This window comes from Microchirus variegatus, assembly GCF_963457635.1.
Source record: "Microchirus variegatus genome assembly, chromosome: 4".
In the NCBI taxonomy this organism is placed as follows: Eukaryota; Metazoa; Chordata; class Actinopteri; order Pleuronectiformes; family Soleidae; genus Microchirus; species Microchirus variegatus.
Window position 1 is genome coordinate 14,273,613 of NC_139805.1, and position 20,445 is coordinate 14,294,057.

The 20,445-nt window shown below is 39.5% G+C and overlaps 3 protein-coding genes across 3 annotated transcripts; all 3 read left to right on the forward strand.

The window, feature by feature from the left end:
* Window positions 1-1,334: 1,334 nt before the first annotated feature.
* LOC310926058 (uncharacterized protein) lies at window positions 1,335-8,165 on the forward strand (the record flags this gene model as incomplete). Its single annotated transcript, XM_083888158.1, has 5 exons — window positions 1,335-1,434; window positions 1,612-1,716; window positions 1,818-1,855; window positions 2,019-2,109; window positions 6,151-8,165. The coding sequence occupies 5 exons, from the start codon at window positions 1,335-1,337 to the stop codon at window positions 8,163-8,165; spliced, it is 2,349 nt and encodes a 782-aa protein (XP_083744284.1).
* A 3,737-nt stretch (window positions 8,166-11,902) lies between these two features.
* On the forward strand, window positions 11,903-15,461 carry LOC310925482 (uncharacterized protein; the record flags this gene model as incomplete). The annotated part of the gene is made up of 2 exons (XM_083887450.1): window positions 11,903-11,975; window positions 13,821-15,461. The coding sequence occupies exon 2, from the start codon at window positions 13,827-13,829 to the stop codon at window positions 15,459-15,461; it is 1,635 nt and encodes a 544-aa protein (XP_083743576.1). The 5' UTR covers window positions 11,903-11,975; window positions 13,821-13,826.
* A 2,126-nt stretch (window positions 15,462-17,587) lies between these two features.
* LOC310926060 (uncharacterized protein) lies at window positions 17,588-20,119 on the forward strand (the record flags this gene model as incomplete). Its single annotated transcript, XM_083888160.1, has 2 exons — window positions 17,588-19,082; window positions 19,851-20,119. The coding sequence occupies 2 exons, from the start codon at window positions 17,588-17,590 to the stop codon at window positions 20,117-20,119; spliced, it is 1,764 nt and encodes a 587-aa protein (XP_083744286.1).
* Between the last annotated feature and the right edge of the window lie 326 nt (window positions 20,120-20,445).

The following is a 20,445-nucleotide window of genomic DNA, read 5'->3' on the forward strand; positions in this document are numbered from 1 at the left end:
CTAGACTTGTAGCTGTATCCTGGGAAAAGGGAACTGCTCTGCACACTACTCAAACTTTGATATTGGATTGATTAAAGACACAATATGTGACATGCTGGCATTCAAATTTATAATATAATCTTTAATGTCAATGCCAAAAATGTTTCCAACATTCTTTAATTCTTCAGAAATCCATAGTTCTATTCAAAGTGATGGAAGCTTTTCATTTAGGTCACTTTTATTGATGTCATTTGCTTAACTTCAACCTGCAACTTCAGAGTGAGGAAATAAATAGTCGCTACTTTTTTTTTTTTACCCAGTGTGTTGTCTTTTTTTTCCATTATATTGTGTGTATTTTTCACTTTATAGATCATGACTACTAACTGCCATTTGCTGCACAATCTACTGCTGAAGCTGTAATGCACAGAGGAACCTCAGGACACAATAATACAACACATCACATCATCCATTGTGTTGTTGTTTTTTGATTGAGAGGTCACTAGCAGCAGAAATGACATACTATACATGTAAATATGTATACATTCATTCATTAAGTCATCATCTACTGCTTCATCCACACAGAGGCAACAACCATTCACTCTCACACCTACAGTCAGTGTCCAATTTGCCTAATCCCAAAATCTGCATGTTTTTTGGACTAGTGATTGAACGATTATGGAATGCCAGACGTCAAATGTCATTGAGTTCTGAAGTTAAGTTTTTTAATGAGACCCTCACCAGCCTAGTTCAGCAGGTGCCGGTCGACTCATCCTTCTAACAATGTTTAACGTAAGAGAGGTGATTTCCACCAAACAGAATATGGTGATCTAGGAGGTGCTGGGGGGTTGTTGTGGTCACAGTGATGGATGTTGCTTCAGGTCCAAATCAGTCCTATGATGCACTTAGGTACTGAATCAATTTGCTTCCCCTCCATCTGCAGACCAGCACACTCGCATGTACTTACATAAAGAATTAATTAATGTAAAAGAAAAAAATGGGCAGGTGCCAAGAAAATCTGCTTGTGGTCTCTGATAACTAGCAGCCTGATTGATACCTTCCTCTCAGTTTGATTTGCCCATGTCAGAGTGATTTAGGGTTGGTGGCGTCACTGACAACGTCACGCATCTCTGTATTTCACTCAGACGCTCCGTGAAGCCCGTAAAAAGGTGGTCTATTGACGAAAACCACGATGACTAGCTATTGATTTAGTGTGTAAGGGGCTGACTGGCCCCTCCTCTTGGCCTCTGAAAGGATAAATATGTTGACCGAATGGACCAGAGCAGAGGACTTCTTGCCTTGGTTGAGGGAAGGATTCACAGAGCATCATTTGACAGAGACCATATAGAGTGATTGCCATGGACAGGTCTGCAGTTGTGAATTACTTCTTAGGACTGCTGGGTTTGTTTCTACTGCAGGGCGTGCTGAATGTGGATGGACGAAGCATGTTTAACCCTGGTAAGTATGCACCAATGTCTTTAGAGAATAAAAATGTGATGATTTCTGTACACTTTAAAATCATATTGTTGGCTGTAGCTTGAAATAAATGCAACAAGTTCTAAATGATGCGTTTGTTTTATGACATTTTATGATGCATATCGTTGCATATCTTTATTTGTCTTGTGTGATGTGCAGGAAACCACGTTTTTAATCCCAAAGAAGACACAGAGGCCCAGAGCAAGATTCTTGCACTCTTACTACACAAAAGCTTAGTTCCAGTTGAAACAGATGATCCTCTTGGTGAGAGATTAAAAACACAAATGCTTAAAACTTACTTAAATTACACACATACATTCTTGTAGGATGATAAGTGTTTGTGTTTTTTTTTTTTCAATCCACAGGTCTTGAGCTGGCCAATAAATTGACTGAATTAGAGGGGGTAAGGACAGATTTATCATGAAGGACTTGTTATCCAGAAAAATTCAAAAACTTTTACTTAAATGATCTGAATAAATTTTTTTTCACACTAATTGATTACAAAGGCCATTTCATTGACGGTGCACTGATCGTGCAATGGTTGCGTTGTCTTTGTCTGCTTTTAGCTGAGAGTGTTGAAGGAAAACCTGGAGCTGGAGCAGGAGATTACAGCCAATTTGGTGGAGGGAAAATCCATAACTCAGAAGAGAGGCGAACGTAAGTTTAATGCACCATCTGCGTTTATACGTAGCAGGAAATATTATTAATATGATTCTCCTGATGACAAACCAGCACCTGTATATATTGTACATCACATGTCAGATGTCCTATCACACATCTTTATCGCCTCTGTCTGCAGCTTGCTTCTGGAAATACTGTGTTTGAGGTGGATGCAAGAGAAGGAGGACCACTGTGAAATCTTGCTGCAAAGCCCAACATAGCCTTAAGACTCACAGCATCAGTAATATAATCACAATATACCTATCCCAGCAATATCAAGTTGTACCATAATCAATGTCATCAATAAAAATGTCATTACCACTGCACTGAAGTGCTCTCGTGAGAGTTCTGAGGACAGTGGCTGTAAATCTCTCATGTGTAAATAATCACCTCGCTGGAAATACTTGAGGGGCAGATACAACGACCTGTCTGCAAAGACATTTATTATTTTCCCAGGGATTTGGTTTCTGTTTGTGCATATGTGTACATGTCGCTCTCTTGTGGCTAATGATGGGCATTACATTTTTTTTGTCATGATCAATACAGGTCATAAATAAATATGTCACGGCTTATAAAGAATGCACTGCCTTTCATTTTACAAAAATAAATAACAAGACATGAATTTGCGTTTGTTTTGTTTTTAAAGTATTCTGTGGAACCATTTTCTCTTCAAAAAAGGGAGGGGGGCACTGATGTTATAACTGTAACATTAAATACTCTTAACTTAAAGGTGCATTATGTAATAAATCTAAAGCAAATGGCCATAAAATCCTCCTAATATGTCACAGAGACTCAGGAATAATGTTCATATAACAAACTGAACTCACCAACAACAACAGTACTGCCAAAATATTTGCATAAAAAAAAATATTTTGCAGACTGCAAATCATGTTTATGTTTTGAAATCATATTTTGGCATGTGGCGCCACCGACCGCCGCCTACCAATCATTGCAGTCAGTAGAGTCTCAGCTGCGGAGCAACCATGGGTTGCCAGTTACGTCAGAAAACGAAACCTAAAAGACCTCTGTATTTTGAATTTGAATGTAGTAGTTTTTGGCCACATTCTTACACATGGCACCTTTCAATATATCTTAAAAAACAGTACACATAAGTAGAAGTATTTGAGCTAAGAGATGAGACATGTAGAGCTCATATGCTGTGACAAAGTGAATTACCTCGCTGTGAAGTTTGCTAGGTTGGATCTACGGTGACGAAGCTGAGTCACAGGCTTAATGTGAACAGTCCTGTGTGAACTGCTGTGAACAGATCTGAATCACCCAGAGCAGAGTGAACAGAGGGGGAATCTGGGAAACCAGCTCTCACAGACGAAATAGCTGAAAAGAGTTTTCTGTAAACGTGAGCGAATGTAAACTGCAGCATCAGAGAAGAGGGGCGACATCATCGACACATCATCGGGTCTTTTGTTGCACAACACACACAGCATTAATACATTATGAGTCAATTTGTGTGAGTAATTTCATTTAAAATGGAAAACTAGAATAATAAAAATGTCTGATTAAAGACATTAATATTATATTTAAAGCTCACATAGAGTGGTCCTGTTGCACATATATGTTAGTTATGGCGGTCTACTTACATACATTAAGTTGTTTTTATGGTCAAAAACCTCCTAGTTGCTGTAAATGAGCCAATAGAAATCTCTCCTTACTGACGCTCTCCTCAGCTGCGGTGTTTCAGACATACATCTCACACCCAGAAGACAGACTGTGTTGTGATTGGCCAGCCAGCGTAGAGCCTTCCCAACTGTCTTGTGATTGGCCAGTACCCGGAAGTGACATATTCAGCACCAGCTCTCAGAAGCGCAGCTCCCCCCTCTGGAACGGTGGATGCACTACTACTCATTATCAAAACATTGTTTTAACAAAAAATAGCTTCGTTACGACTCCCCGCCGCAGTCCCTTTTATGACTTTGACCTGGAGTCAGACCCAGAGTCAGAAGACACTCTGGCTCGAGAAACACCTCCACAACGGACGTTATTCTTCTTCTGCGGTTCAATGTACGCAACCAGATGTGCCCGGACTAGTGCCCTGAGCAGGAGGAGCCACTGTTCAGCAGAAATGCTGGTTACGCAACCAGAAGGGTTTTTTCAGAGATCTCGCTGAGCCCGAGATTACAATACATCAAAGCGTTCTCAGCAGTGGCTGAACTGTTTGTTTCGAACCTTCAGGGCTTCATAAACGAGGTAATGACGCAGATACACACCAAAAAACAGCGTTAATTGGAACTTCCGGTCTAGGTCCGCTTTATAACTATTCACCATATTTAACCCTTAGTGCTCACACAGCATGGCTCTGTGCTGCAGGTGCACCCATGGTAATCTCCTTATATGGACATCCTGGGTGTGTGTGTTTATAGGTCACATATTCAGGCTTTAAATTATTATTAATTTCTTTAGTCTTCTATTTGTTGTTGATTCAAAGTTATGATTCATTTTATCACATTTTTAGTGGTGATTTAAAGTAGCAATAATTGTGCAGGAGTCACATTTTTCATCACATTGCCAAGGTTGTATTGAAAAAAGGATATAAGACACTCTATATTGCACATTCTTATAGCCTCTGTATATACTGTATGTTTAATCATAGTAATGAAAAAAAGCAGCTAAAATGCTCTGTGTTCTAAGGGTTAAATATGAGTTTTACGACACAAATTTTAACAGTTTACATCAACAAATCTCTTTCTTCCATCGTGATCAGTTTGAGGACCTTATGATAGAAAACAAAAACAAAAGGAGTGAACTAATACTAACTTAATACCTAACACATTCATCTATAATTTTGGAAAACAGTTATAAAAAAAGTCACCATGGGGACCTGATATCAAGCTGCTGGGAATTGGATGGGACTGTAAGCAGGATATCATAACCACCTGGTTGATGACTGCAAAAAGTTTTTTTCGGCTTCTGTTTTGCACACACACAGATTAAAAGGTGACTCACTGAAGAAACTCAAGGTCAACATGTTTAACAAAGAAATGACCTTATATGACCTTATATCTCACATTACAGGCATCACAAAACATGATAAGTGACATGGTACAGACATGAGTGTTATCTGCTTCAGTCCACAAACAGAAGCACTGGCAGAGTGGAGCGACACATCCTGTCCAGATAAGTGTGCAGGAAATGAATACGCAGCATCAACTGTCTTCACAGTTCCCAAACTTTCCCGAAGACAAGAGAGGACGTTTTCACAAACACACAAGTCAAATCAAGTCAGATGTTAATTCGACATATCACAGTTAGGAAAAGCACAGGTGTAGACGGTTCACTGAACGATGGCTGAATTCCATTAAGCTAAACCAGTTTAAAGGTGTGCAGGGACGACAACTGGGCGTGATGGATTCTTTCTTCCAAGGTTGGTAAAAAAAAAAGAAAAGAATACTTACATTAAAAAAATTGTTTTTATTATTATTATATGTCTGTGTTGATCCACATGTGGTTAATATATGGCAAGGTTGTGTATTTTCGGGTGAATTTTGATAATAATATCAATAATATTATGTATATTATTGATATTATGTATAATAATATCTTTAATAGAGCATTTCTGGAACCTGAAAAGTTTTGATTAATTTTAAATTGCATTCTAAGTGGTGATTTAAAGTAGCAATAATTGTGCAGAATTCACAAAATGGAAATTTTTTCTTTTCTTTTTGATCATAAAAAGGAGCCAAGTGAAGTATTTCCTATGTTACAAATTCAGTTCGATTTTGGGCAACTTATCTGTTCATATCTGTTATGTATGGTAAGGACTGAAGTTAAAGATGGCAATCATAAAAAAAGGAAAAATCCATTGATATATGATGTTTCTATGACGGTCTTTAAAAGGAGCATTTTTTGGTGTCGAAGGGACACATTGAGCATTTCTTCAGGGGACCCCCAAAGGTTAAATTGTGGGAGGTGTTTTATAATTCTTGGAAAAGCATGTGAAATTCTTATCTAATTATGTCATAATGTAATGTCATATTGGAATATACCGTATGTACCAAATGTATTTTTATCCTGACTGTGCAGGTCCCCTGGGTTTAATACTCGTCCTCTTCATGCTGCCTCACCTAACCCTCAACGACGTGTCCTGTCCCAGGGTCTGCATTTGTAACAAAAGCAATGAGGTCAAGTGTGACGGCCACACCATCACAGACGTTCCATCGCTGCCTATTCACACATACCGGCTAGATCTCAACGGCACCAGCATGAACGTCATAAATGAGCGCAGCCTGGCAGAAAAGGACCTCTTGTTGCGCTTCAGTTTGAGTCACAGCCATCTACACACTATCCATCCCAAGGCCTTCGACTGCGCCCAGCAGCTCCTGTCCGTCATTCTGTCGTCCAACAATCTCTCAACTTTTCCTGCTCAAGTTTTCAGTCCACTGACCGCTCTGGATGAGCTGTATTTAGATGGAAACCAGTTGGAGACCATTGCTCCCGAAACAATAAACAGACACGTTACGTTGCGGTATCTCGACTTGAGCCGCAACAAACTGACCAATCTTGCTCCAGATATTTTCCACGGACTGACCAACCTTATCTCACTTAACATTGGCAGGAACAACATAAAAAGGCTTTCACCTAGAATCTTTAAATCCCTGACCAGTCTTCGCAAACTCTATATCCATCACAACATGCTTGAGGTGCTACAAGCTGAGCTGTTTGATGAACTTACCAACCTCGAGGAGCTTAGACTCTTCCACAACGAGATTGCCAGTCTTTCACCACGGGTGTTCTGGTCACTGCAGAACCTGAGCAGTCTCACTTTGTCCTCCAATCGACTTCAGATTATCCCAGAAAAGAGCTTTTATAACATGCCCAAGCTGAGCAAGCTTACTATCTACAATAACCCACTGTTATATCTACCAAACCAGCTGATGGGTCACATGCCTGCGATGAGAGAATTTTATCTGTATAAGACTGAACTCACTACAGTTCCTGAAAATGTGTTCACCAACATGTCTGGCCTGCTGAATCTTAACTTACATTTAAATGAAAAACTGAGGGAATTACCTTCAGACATGTTTTGTTGTCTTCCCCTTCTTCAAAAGCTCTCACTGAAATACAACAACCTCCATAGCCTACATCCTCAGCTGCTCTCCAGACTAACTTCTCTCAAATTCCTGTTTCTAAACAACAATATGTTGCGAGATCTACCGGAAAACATTTTTCAGGGCCTTGGAAAACTTTCGGCTATTTTTTTGAGTAGCAACCCGTGGGATTGCACTTGTAGTATCAGAGATCTTGCAAGATGGATAAGACATAATAAAAATGTGGTCGCTGATGAAGCGAATGTGATGTGTCATAGTCCAGCCTATGACATGCTCCGTACGCTCGGCTCTCTGCGTGATGAGGAGTTCAGGATTTGTGATGCTTTTGAACCCAGAAGCGTTGTTGCTTCACAAAGTGCTTTGCCTGAGCCAACACAGTCATTTCACACCATTACACTCAGCAGACAAACATCACCTCCAACAACACCAAACGCACCAGCCAAAACGACGTCAAATACCGTAGCCACTCAACAAGTCACCATCCCGGCAACCACCAAACCTTCAATATCAACCATCTCGGATGGCATGATGCTCTCAACGCACCTGAAGACTGAAACCACCGCTCTGCCCGATGAAAACATTCTCTTTATTACTGAGTCTCAGTTGACTCAGGCAACCACCAAACCTTCAATATCAACCATCTCGGATGGCATGATGCTCTCAACGCACCTGAAGACTGAAACCACCACTCTGCCCGATGAAAACATTCTCTTTATTACTGAGTCTCAGTTGACTTACAAGTCACATGTGTTCTATGACTTACTGGTGATAGGGCAGGGGCCTGAGTTTGTTCACCACAACATTCACAGGGGCTGGGTGTATTTGTGGTTTCTGCCCTCAGATACAGCCTGGGCTGGGTTCCTCATGTTTTGTCATGTCCTTCTGGTGACCACAGGCTTGTTCCTCATTCTTGCTTCCATGTATGCACTGTATTGCCTCGACAAAACTATGGATAAGCTGATGGCTGAGCATGCAAACAATAAAGGGTAACTACTGTAAACACCTTATAAGACCAAATGCACGAGACACCATGGGATAAACTGTCGTTTTCCACAAGCTGAAGGCCATAAAATAAGCTAGATTTATGCTAGAATAGCTAGATTTATGTATTTAAAACCACGGTGTGTGCATTTTAAACATAAACAAATAGCTGTTTCATTCAAACCATTTTCAATTCAATAAGATCTTGTGTTGTGCATGCTCGGCCACATTATACTATGCTACTCATAGTAAAATGGTTAATTTTATTATGTCAAGACAGATGGAGGTAACAGCAACATTGTGCTAATCAAGCCAGGCAGCTGCAAAGAGTATGACTGAAGAAAAGCACCCATAAAAAGCTTCAAAAGTCAATAAAACCTAGTCATTAGTGAGATTGTGTTGCTTGTTTACAGATGTAGCACATAACTAATGTGACATCGTTTCTGTTCACTGAGGCCAAACCGAGCACGAACAAGAACATCAACAACATAAATTAGCAAATGTTACACACTGCAGCTTTAAAGTATTGTATGAAGGCATTTTGTGAAAGCAATCACGTTCAGATTATGTACAATAATTACACATATTTTTCCCCTCACATAATGTACAACATTGGTTGACCACAGCTTTTCAGATGATCTGCTTTTTGTTATGATTTTTTTTGTTTTTGCCTTTGACTTCTTCATCAAAAATGATTCATTGCTATGTATTGAAAACTTTTAAATAAACATAGAAAATATAACTATAATATCAATAATAAATCATCCCCCCTGCGCTATCTCCTTGTTGTGAGACTACTGTCAGGGTCGGTAGAGCGGAATGTCAAGTATAAACAAAACCAAGTCACAGGTGGTGTGTTTCCCTCTAGTGGTTAGAGAATGAAACTGAATGAAAAGACACTGCTTTCACATCTTTCTTTCTTTCTTTCTTTCTTTCTTTCTTTCTTTCTTTCTTTCTTTCTTTCTTTCTTTCTTTCTTTCTTGTTTCTTGCTTGTTAATAACCCCCATCATGATGAGCATTACTGCTGCATCTCCCATTACTAATTGTGAGAACATTTGGTTGAAAATCAGTTTAAATCTGACCATAGTCATTTAAATACATTTCAGTAGAGTCAGTATCACAGGATTATACAATTAGGCGTTTTCATTATGTTAATCCCAGTAGTTTGTTTTATGTTTCTATTCAAATACAAAGCACTAAAAGGAAAGTTTCTCCTACATAGTCTGATCCATCACAGCACTGGGATTTTCAACCCAATCCTGTTTTAACACAGATGAAGGTCAATACAACAATTTACCTAATGCTAAATCTGAAGCTCATGCTTCCGTATTAATCCTGCGCTCTTATCTTGGATTCTTATCTGGATTTCTTCATTTACTGGGAATGACAGAAATGTGGTTTTCCCTGAAAATAAAACCATGTGTTTTCCCTCAGTGAATCATATCCTATATACTGGGAGGATCCTACCAACATCATAATAGCCTTCAAAAGTCAGTCATCATAACAAGGTCAGAGGGTAAACAACCCTTTCTCTTGTGAAATTTCAAAAGCCTCCAGTATAAAACAAGCCCACAACAATGTGCATACAATTACAACTGCTTATTACCCAAGAACACTCATGGCATAACATAAACGTGTCTCTGTAATTTTATCCTTAAATTATCCTAAGACCTCACCAGACCTATAGAAGATTTTCACTTTAGCCCGTTCAACTATGCTTACATTTATAACCACTTCCCTCGGCAACAGAAAATGTTAAACTGCTGCATGGTCCACAGGCTTTTAAAGCTTTTATAAATTTTCACAGACTGACTATGGATGCCACGAATTCCATGAGATTTAAGTTTTCAACAAACAGCGACAATAGAGGATGAGTCGGTGAACAGAGGCCAAGTTCATCGCTATGACAACAAGTGATTAGGATTTTCCAGCACACTGAGCTCACACAACAGTGGGGACACGGTAACACACACACACATCTACTCATTATCTCTCAGACACACACTCACACACAATAGATCATTTTTGGGAACTTACATTAATTTCCTTCACACTTGCACTGTCTTAAAGCGGCAGTGCATGTTTTTTTGTGCATGTACGTGTAATTATTATTATTATAATAATAATAATAATAATATGCCCTTGCATTTTTAAATCATGTCCATTTAGTTGCAACACTTGAGGAACATATTCAATAGAAAAGCTCCAAAAATTAAGGAATGCACATTCAAAGTGTATTGTTATTAGTCTATATGAGCTAATACAATGTTCCTGCAGTATCCAAGATAACTAATTTGCATTAAGGGATCATCACTTGCTTGTCTTCTTTAATGTGTAATGTTGTATGCTTCTGTTCAACATTGTCACAGTTAGTCTTTTTTAAAAGAATGTTTCTATGTAAGATTATTCTTCAGATGCATACATTTTCAAAATCACATTGAACTTTGAAAACTTTAAAGCTTTTCCTTTTTTCTGTTCATTGTACCCACACAAACTTGCTACTGGTCAAAATCAGTGGACTGGAAAATCAAATAAAATACAATCTATATGGTTTACAGATCTGTGTGAGCTTTAAACCCTAATATGAGGTAAATGCTTTGCTAAGCACAGGCAACAATGACGTCCATACCCGCTGTCATGTGACAGAATGTGAGCGAGAGCTGCGCATGACTGCCGTGCTGTAGTAATCGTGAATGCTGAATGGACGTATTTTACAGTACGAGGAGAAAACAAAACAGTGGGATGTAATTGTGTCAGTGAACATTAAAAATAAAGTATGTTCCTTTATGGGAGAAGAATATTTGTTACACAAACTGTTGAAGGAACTGCTCTGACGAAGGTACGTTTTTCCTCACCCATCTCGTTATATTATGCATGTGCAAAAATGCATCAACTGACTATTTCTTTACTCCACCCTCACTATCTGTAGGCTGCGGTAAAAGGGGGGCATTTGTCAGACAGATGGCTTCACTTACAGCTACACCGGAATGCATAACGCAACAGAACACTTGCTGCTCAACCCTTTTTTTTTCTTTTTTGCTGGTATAGTGCACATGCAACTGCCAGATTTACAAGACCATGTTCTGAAAAAAACATATTTGCTGAACTACCGATAATGCATAGTTGCATTGATTTTACCGTTTGCAACAAAAGAGAGCCTGGATACAAGTGTGCTGATTGTTTGGCTAGTTTTTTGGATCACATTCAAACCTGTAATCCTCTGACGGTGGATTTGTGAACACTTCCAAGTTTGCCAAGAGCCAAACCCATGGGTTTACAAGCATACCAAGGTTTACGTAAATATCTGAGCAGCAACTAAACAACAAGAGACACATAAGAGAGTCTTCAAATAAACAAACCTCCCTGTCACATTCAATAGTAACTTGTTTTCCTGGAGGGTCTTCACCTGGTGGAAAACAAGTAGATTCATACAGATTATGCATCCTCATATGCACGCACGCTCAAACACCCAACATAAAACATCTTCCAGAGGGTGGGGCTTCCCCTTTGCCTGATCCCCAGAAAATGCATGGGTGTGCCTGTGTGGGAGGGTGCGAGGGGATGACTGGAACCGTGACCACTTCTGCTAACAGTTCACAGAAAAAAAACAGCAGAATGCACATGCTCAGGGAAAAAACAGACCGATGAGGGGAAACAAGTAATGACAAAGAGCAGGAAAATGTGATGGTGTGAAAGTTCACAAAGTGTTGGGAAGTTTCATCAGAGGATTTGTAAAGCTGTGGAGGAAGTAAGGGAACTACATAAAAGATAACCACACCAAGTTACTGGCCACAGAATCCTCGATCCCACTATTGGAGGTGAGTCTTGCGAAATATAATTTTGTCCTGGTTAAGAGAGGGCTGTTTAGTACTTTACTTTTTTTACTTTATTTTTTACATACTTAAAGGGAAAGATTTTAGTGAAAATGTTGGTTATTTTGAGGACTTGAGTCAAAGAAACCTCTTTCATGTTTAGGTCATTCAATCCTCAATGGCATCAGTAGCACAACTGAGTTTAAGTTCTCCTCTTTGCTAGCCCAGTCTTTTCTTAACAAAATGGTGATCCTTCAGCTTGGGAACACAGGGTGGAGGAATCTAAGCAATTAATGGTGAAACGGGAAATGCCTTAGCCATTACACTGTAGTGCAGCCATTCAAGACGAGGCAGTGGTTGAACTGGGACATTATAATATGTACCAGAGAGGAAACATGGTTTGGATCCGTTTAAATTGGAACATTATTCAATTCATAAAATGCATACATGTGAGGATTCACACACCCTGCTGTCTGCAGACACAAAGGCTGCACAGTTCTCGAGTCATTTCCTCTCGAGGAGAGGACAAGCATGTTGTCTATTTAAGTTCATTAAATCTTTTTATATTATTTTGTGGCAATGCTTTCTAAAGTGGAACTGTGTCAAGATTACATTATGCAACAGATAACTGATGTTATTTGTTTCCTCCCTCTTTTTTTTGCATTATCAGCAGCACTTTCCTGACTTAAATGTGAACTCTTTACATTTAAAAAAAAGGAAGTGGGCATACTAACGAAACTAATGATTACTGTCCCACAGAAAACATAGTAACAAGAGGGCAAATAGGGTTTCAGGGTTTTTTAAGTAAGAAGACATAGGATAGAACAAAAGAATCACAACATAGCACAGAAATAATCTTCTACCTACAACAAAAACAGGAAGCTTGGATGAAAGCACAAATGAGCACAGAATGTTTAAAAATAGGAAAAGGCTGCAATGACCCAGGATGTATTTTGTGAACCTCTATTTGTACATGAAAGAAAGAAAGAAAGAAAGAAAGAAAGAAAGAAAGAAAGAAAGAAAGAAAGAAAGAAGTGAACGTTACTTTCATGCAGAGACTCTTTCTGCAACCTAATATGCCTCTGCCACAGAGAAACAACTTGTGCTTGCAGAATGTTAAATGGATTTGGCTGGTACTGCCGATGGGCAATGCTCCATGTCACTGAATACATCACTGGATCAATTTATGGTAACGTCTCATTTTCAGTTGGAACAAGAATGCAGAGGCTGCAACGTAACACAGAGGCACTGGTACCAATTAGAGTTGCCTTCACTTTTACTGTCTTGTGATGGTAGTGATTTAAAATGCAGAGATTCCCCTTTGGCTGTTCTCACAAGGAGAGGAAAAACAGACCCCAGAAACTAACAGCTAATGTCAACCAAATCTCATGGAAGCCCACAAGTCAACAAATGCTTGTGTGTCCCCTCCTGTCCTATAAATCCAACAGTAATTTCATGTCATTTCAAATTTAAAAGGGAACCGTGTTCCTGCCACCTTGGTGACATTTTGTCAGTGAGTTAAAGGGGATTGTCCTTGGTTAAAGTTTATAGACATGTAAAAGACAAAGCCTTTTTTATGCTAAGCTCACATTCAAAATTCAAACAACGTTCAAACTGGCTTTCTTATAAAAAAATCAAATTAAACCCAAAGGTGCTCACAATGCTACTAAAATAACTGTTTCTACCCAGGTATCAGGCTATAAAAGTGCTTTGCTATTAAAGTGTTGCACTTTAATAGCTTAATTACCCCAGTTCATCAAATTTGGCAACTGAAATTGGTGGTGTGCCCCTCACAGTACAAATCTTTAAGACTTCTAACCACCTTCAACACTCTCTTTTTTATCTCTCTAGCAGAAAATGGACCTGCTGCTGACCCTTCGTGCGTTTCTACTTCTTTCTTCCTTAAACATTGCTGTGTGGGCGTGTCCAGATGGATGCCAATGTCAAGGAACCAAGATCCTCTGCAGAGGCCTCTCGAGCTTCCCCATGGCTTTGCCCTCATCTACCACTGTCCTCTCCATCTCCAACTGCAGTATCTACCTTCTGAAACCAGAGGACCTGAGTGATTTCTCTGATGCCCTTGCCTTATTCCAAATAGAAAAAAGTATTTTACAGGAAGTGCACCCTGGCACATTTGATTCAGCTCCGAATATAGTGTCATTAGCGTTTATTGACACAGCATTGCAGGATCTCCCTGAGGTCTTGTTCAAAAATCAAAAAAATCTTGAGAGTTTGTCTCTGAAGAGCAACAAACTCATGGTACTTCGACCTAACTGGTTTTCCACACTGACACATCTGACAGGTCTTGACCTTGGTAAGAATAAACTCATTTCTGTACCTGAGGAAACGTTTCACCCTCTTACTGAGCTAAATTACCTTGTGCTTTCTGGAAACAATATCAGTGATCTGTCTAGAGATACATTCAAGGGTCTATCTGGTCTCCAGCTGTTGCGGCTTAGTAAAAACTCACTACGGGAACTCCCCATTGGTAGTCTGGATGACCTCAGAAACCTTGTGGAACTATCCCTAAATGACAATCAAATCACTCACCTCGACCCTGACCTGTTCTCCAAGACACCAAAGCTCAAGAAGCTGTTTATCTCAAACAACAGGCTTAGAACCCTTCCACAAGGGATATTCTTAAACCTTCCCCAACTTTCACAGATCTCACTGTATGAAAACCAACTGGAAAGTTTGGGTCCAGGAGTGTTTGGTCCCATGCCCTTGCAGGAGCTGTGGCTGTATGACAACAAGGTCCGCCGTGTTGAGGATGACACATTCAGAAATCTGACTCAGTTGCGTCTGCTGGTGCTCAGTCGCAACCAGATCAGCCAGGTCTCCACGGGGGCCTTCAGAGGGTTGGGGCAGCTGGGAGAGGTTTCGCTTCACACCAACTCACTGACAACTCTGCAAGCTGGAACTTTCCAAGGTCTGCCCAGCCTGGTCAACATCTCTCTGGAGCACAACATCATTAGCTCACTCCCCAGAGGTTTTCTACAGGGTCTGAGCCACCTTGGACAGATAGACCTGCGAAACAATTCCTTGCACAACCTGCCACAGGAAAGTTTAGATGAACTCATTGTGACAAAGGAAGTGCTCTTAGAGCAGAATCCTTGGAGGTGTGACAAGGATATTCTGCCTCTTAGGGACTGGCTGAAACATCACCCATCTAAGGTCAATCAAACCCTTGTGGTATGTGAATCACCTTTTAATCTGACCGGTGAGAGGATTTCACTGGTGACAAATGAGGACCTGATGCTTCTCAGCTCTACCAAGGAGCCTGTGGTGTTTACACCAACAGATCAGCACTTACCCACACCCACCAGCAGTGGACTAGAGGAACAGGAAACTTCCACTTTGATTATCCTCATCAGCATTGCAGTAGTGGCCACAGTCATCATCAGCACGGTCATCACCAGCTGTCTGTGCTGGAGGAAGAAAAAGAGCGGCAGGGGAAATATAGGCGACAGGAATAGGAACTCTGTGCTGTAGACTAAACCACCAAACTTTTGAAGCCAATTAAATTACTCACTAATGACTGTGGTTTTCTTGGAAAATATGGACAGTAGGCATAGAAAGAACCAATAACACTAGTTCCTCATCACCTTGAACAACAGAGGAAACAGATTTGCTTTTAGATTCCTCAGCATTCTGCTTTTTTTTTCTTTTTTCAATTAGTGTGTGCTGTAATAAGAAAAAAATGACATCTTACACACTAGTTTACCCACCTTGCTATTTTGTGGAAAGCTGGGACCTTGTGTTGAATGTAAACGCTCAATTGCACTGTAGCAGTGTACATTCTATAGTAAAATATAGAGTGACCTTGGTATTTGTTCACTGGTGTGTCATTTCTTTTCATTAAATGCTGTTTAACAACTTTTTGCAGAACATTTTAGCAAAACTCAAGGAATGTAGTGTTTAGTCCAATGTTAAAATTCAATGCAACATGCTACTAAACACTGAATAAATGCACAACTTTTAGTGGGAACAATTACTGTCATAACGAGGCAATCAGAGATGGCAGACTTCACACCAAGCCTCTGGTGGCCTCTGTTGGTCATATTGGTAAGTGCAAGTGTGGAAGCACAAACAAACAGACAGACACAAAAAATACTTCATTCACTATTACTACTGTGAATTTAGTCAAGGCTTTTCATTACAATAATGTGCAAACACTTATGTCTCAAGATCTGACAACAAACATTACTTACACATTAAGTATCATACTATTTGTAATAACAGTAGGCACTATAGAAAAAAAAATATTTTTATATATATATATATCAGATATTTATTTGCTGATCCTATTTAAACAAATGAAATATATACAAAAAGTAATTGAACCTATAAAATAGGTTTAAAATTCACATTATTACTAGTGCTTGGTGTACAAAAGGACAATGTAAGAAGGAGGCATCAGCACTGTACCACAAATTTGTGGTTTTGAGTCATGCAATAATTTTACATTTATGCACAGGTACAAATTTAATTCAGCTACATATAACTTTTTTTTCCTTATATTAATACAATCAATCATGTACTGGAAGAGAGTACAAACACGGATGGAAAGTAATTGGCTCAAATTACAAAGAAGAGACAAAACAAATACATCAGAAATCTTTGTTCAACTGAGAAGAATGATGTTCTTGTAGAGAAGTTAGAAACAAAACATTATCAACCGACTGGAGATTAAAGCATGTGAATTGATATTCAAGTTTTACTTTGTTTCTGGTTCTCATGATGTGGAAGTGAAATTACTGGTCCACAAATTTGCTCTAGAAAAAAAATATAGCTCTTTTGGGACATTCTCCGGGTAAAAGTTACTTTTTTAACAGTGGTAGGGGAGTTATCTGAATATTGTAATGTCGAATGAAAAAAGGAGGAAGGCATGTAAACCATAAAATAGTTGTTTCTAAATAAAGGAACACCGTGACAAATGACACAGTCCTTCTTTTCACCAACACCAAGGAGACATTTACATTTACATTTGTTTTAACTAAATGTGGTTACAAATATGTACAAGACTTACAGTAACACATACATAATTTCAGATTTTGAAAGTTCCCAAAAACGACTCAGTAACAATAACACTTAATGTAATGTGTTACTTTGTGTCAATATGAAAGCTGTCTTTTCTTGACAGGCTATTCAAGTTGATAACTTAATTTATCAAATTTAAAATCAACATTAAAAAGGAGACATTATCTTTATATTCAGATTGCTGGTATGAATGTCATCTACGAAGAAAAACAACAACAACATTCTCTGATATATGAGCCATGCTGCAGAGCTGTGCAGTTAAAGATAAACATGAAAAACCCTTATCACAACCTGCAGATGTTCGTTAGACCACGCCTTGGGCGGGATGCAAAATACGCCAGACCTGCTGCCCATCGTCATTACAGAAGATAACTAATATGACTTTGTTTGTTAATGTGTCATGACTGATTAACTTCTTCTGCTTCTACTTCTGGTGTGGGAAATAATCAGGTATGTTGGTGTTTCTTTGCCACTTGACTGCAACAGAACATAGATGTAATGACAACAGCGTAAAGCTTAGATCTTACACAATCAAATGTTTATTTATTCAACTGTTTTTCTTTTCATAGAGAATGAATATGTCAAGAGGAGGAATTGTCGTTCTTTTTCTGTCTTTACTGTTTGAGTCTTCTTTGAGTCAATGTGACAAGGCGACAGACTGCCCCAACCAGGAAGTTTTTACTTCATCTATGACTGAAATTCCTCAGACGCTAAAAGCAGGTGTGACAGAGGTTTTCTTTGTGGGTAGCCAGATTAAAAAAATTCCCACAGCAGCCTTTGTGAACCACCCGCAGCTTGAAAAGGTGGAGTTCATGGACACCAACACGACATCTATTGAGGCAGGTGCTTTTGAAGGTCTGCTATCCCTCAAGGATATTGAGATCTCCACCACTCCATTGACATTCATCCCAGAGGGAGTTTTTACAGACCTCAGCAACCTGGAGAAGATTGTACTGAAGTTTAACAAGCTCCAAAAACTGGAAAAAGGCTTGTTTGATGGCATTAAAAAAGTAAGAGAGATCCAGTTACATGGGAATGCTATTGATTCAATTGAGGATGGGACATTTGATGGACTTGAGAACCTTGTGACACTTCATTTAGCTAAAAACAATATCTCAGCCGTATCTACCAACTTGTTTTCAAACCTTACCAAACTGCAAACACTGCGGCTTTATGAGAATCAGCTGACCTCCATTCCTGAAGACATGTTTAAGACATTACCAAACTTGAAGGAAATTTCTTTGGGCAGCAACAAAATAGCAGAATTGTCACCAAATCTATTTCCACATAAAGAAAAACTAAGTAAGCTCAGTTTGGAAAACAACCTCCTTACAGGTTTACCTCAAGGACTTTTTGTTGGTTTCCCTGTGCTCAAAACTCTGACCCTACAGAAGAATAAACTGAGAAACCTACCATCCGTGCTTTTTGGAGAAATGCCTAAACTGACAGACTTAAGTCTTAGTCAAAACAATCTAAATTCTCTTCCTAAAGGACTATTCACTCCACTGAAGAAGGTCAGAAAGCTAGACCTGTCTAAAAACGACTTTGTCACCGTGTCTGCTGAGAACTTTGAAGGCCCCGAGAAGCTCATAGAGCTGAATCTACAGAACAACAAGATAACATCACTGGATGCTGATGTGTTTGAAAAGCTAGAGTTCTTGGTCACACTTAAACTGGCTCACAACGAGCTCCAGGTGCTGCCCGAGGATATTTTTGAGCCCTTAACAAAACTTAAAAAACTTGACCTCAGTAACAACCCTTGGCACTGTGACTGTAAATTTGTTTCTTTTCACCTCTGGATAAAAGATAACTCTGACAAGATAGTTTCCCCCGTGGTCTGTGAGTATCCAGAAAGCTTAAAAGGCCAGGAAATCCAATCGTTAACAGAAGATCAATTTATTTGCCCCACCTCTCCCCCGACGACAACTTTCCTACCTACTACCACCATAACAACAACCATTCCTACAACGACATCCACGACACTCCCAACGACGACACAAATGACTACACTACCAACAACCACCACACTTACTACAACTACACCTCCTCCTACAACAACCACCACACTGCCAAGTACAACTGTCACCACCACACCACTTATTATAACCACAACCCTAGCAACAACCACAACACCAGCAACAACCACACTAGCAACAACCACAATACCAGCAACAACCACACTAGCAACAACCACAACATTAGCAACAACCACAACACTAGCAACAACCACAACATTAGCAACAACCACAGCACTAGCAACAACCACAACATTACCAACAACCACAACACTAGCAACAACCACAACATTACCAACAACCACAACACTAGCAACAACCACAACATTACCAACAACCACAACACTAGCAACAACCACAACATTACCAACAACCACAACACTAGCAACAACCACAACATTACCAACAACCACAACACTAGCAACAACCACAACAGAAACAACCATTCCTACAACAACTGCACCAACAACCATTTTAACAACTCTACCAACAACCATTTTAACAACTCTACCAACAACCATTTCAACAACTCTACCAACAACCATTATAACAACTTTACCGTCAACCATTTTAACAACTCTACCAACAACCATTATAACAACTTTACCGACAACCATTTTAACAACTCTACCAACAACCATTATAACAACTTTACCGACAACAATTACAACAACTCTACCAACAACCATTATAACAACTTTCCCGTCAACCATTTTAACAACTCTACCGACAACAACTTCAACAACTCTACCAACAACAACAACAACTATATCTACAACTACTATGACAACAGCTCCTCCATCAACCACCCCAGCGATCTTCACAGGTCCAGCAGGACCAGTCAGTCAGACGTCTCCTTACACAAATCAGCACAGAAGCAAAGAGCAGCAGTGCAAGAGTCACATGATGATCTACACTGCACTGCTGGTGGTGGAGATCATCTGCACACTGGTGCTCGCTAAGTTCACCATGTCCCTTTACTGCCTGCTGCAGAGCAGAGAGAGGTTGTATCACAGCGTCAAACTCACCCACTTCTCCTACAGGAGAGAGGTCATCCTGAGGCCTGTGCATGAGGCTGAGACTCAAGGACTTTAAACACAGCTGCACTTTACAGAAAGTTCACTGGATGCAACACTGATGCTTACAGTTTTTCTCAATTGTTTACACACAAATATTGGTACTTGAGACACAATGACCACATCAGGTACATCATGCACCAACCCCCTGAACCAACTCTGCTAAACTACAAGCACAATTCCTGCTTTACACTCAAATTGCAGTTGTAAAACACACTTTTTTCAAATCACTACACACAATTCTCTGCATTTGGAACAATTTTCATGAAGAAAATCTCTTGTTTTCACAAGGAACACACTGTCATTCAAAATTCTAAAGTTAATTTCCCTACTATGCAAACTGAC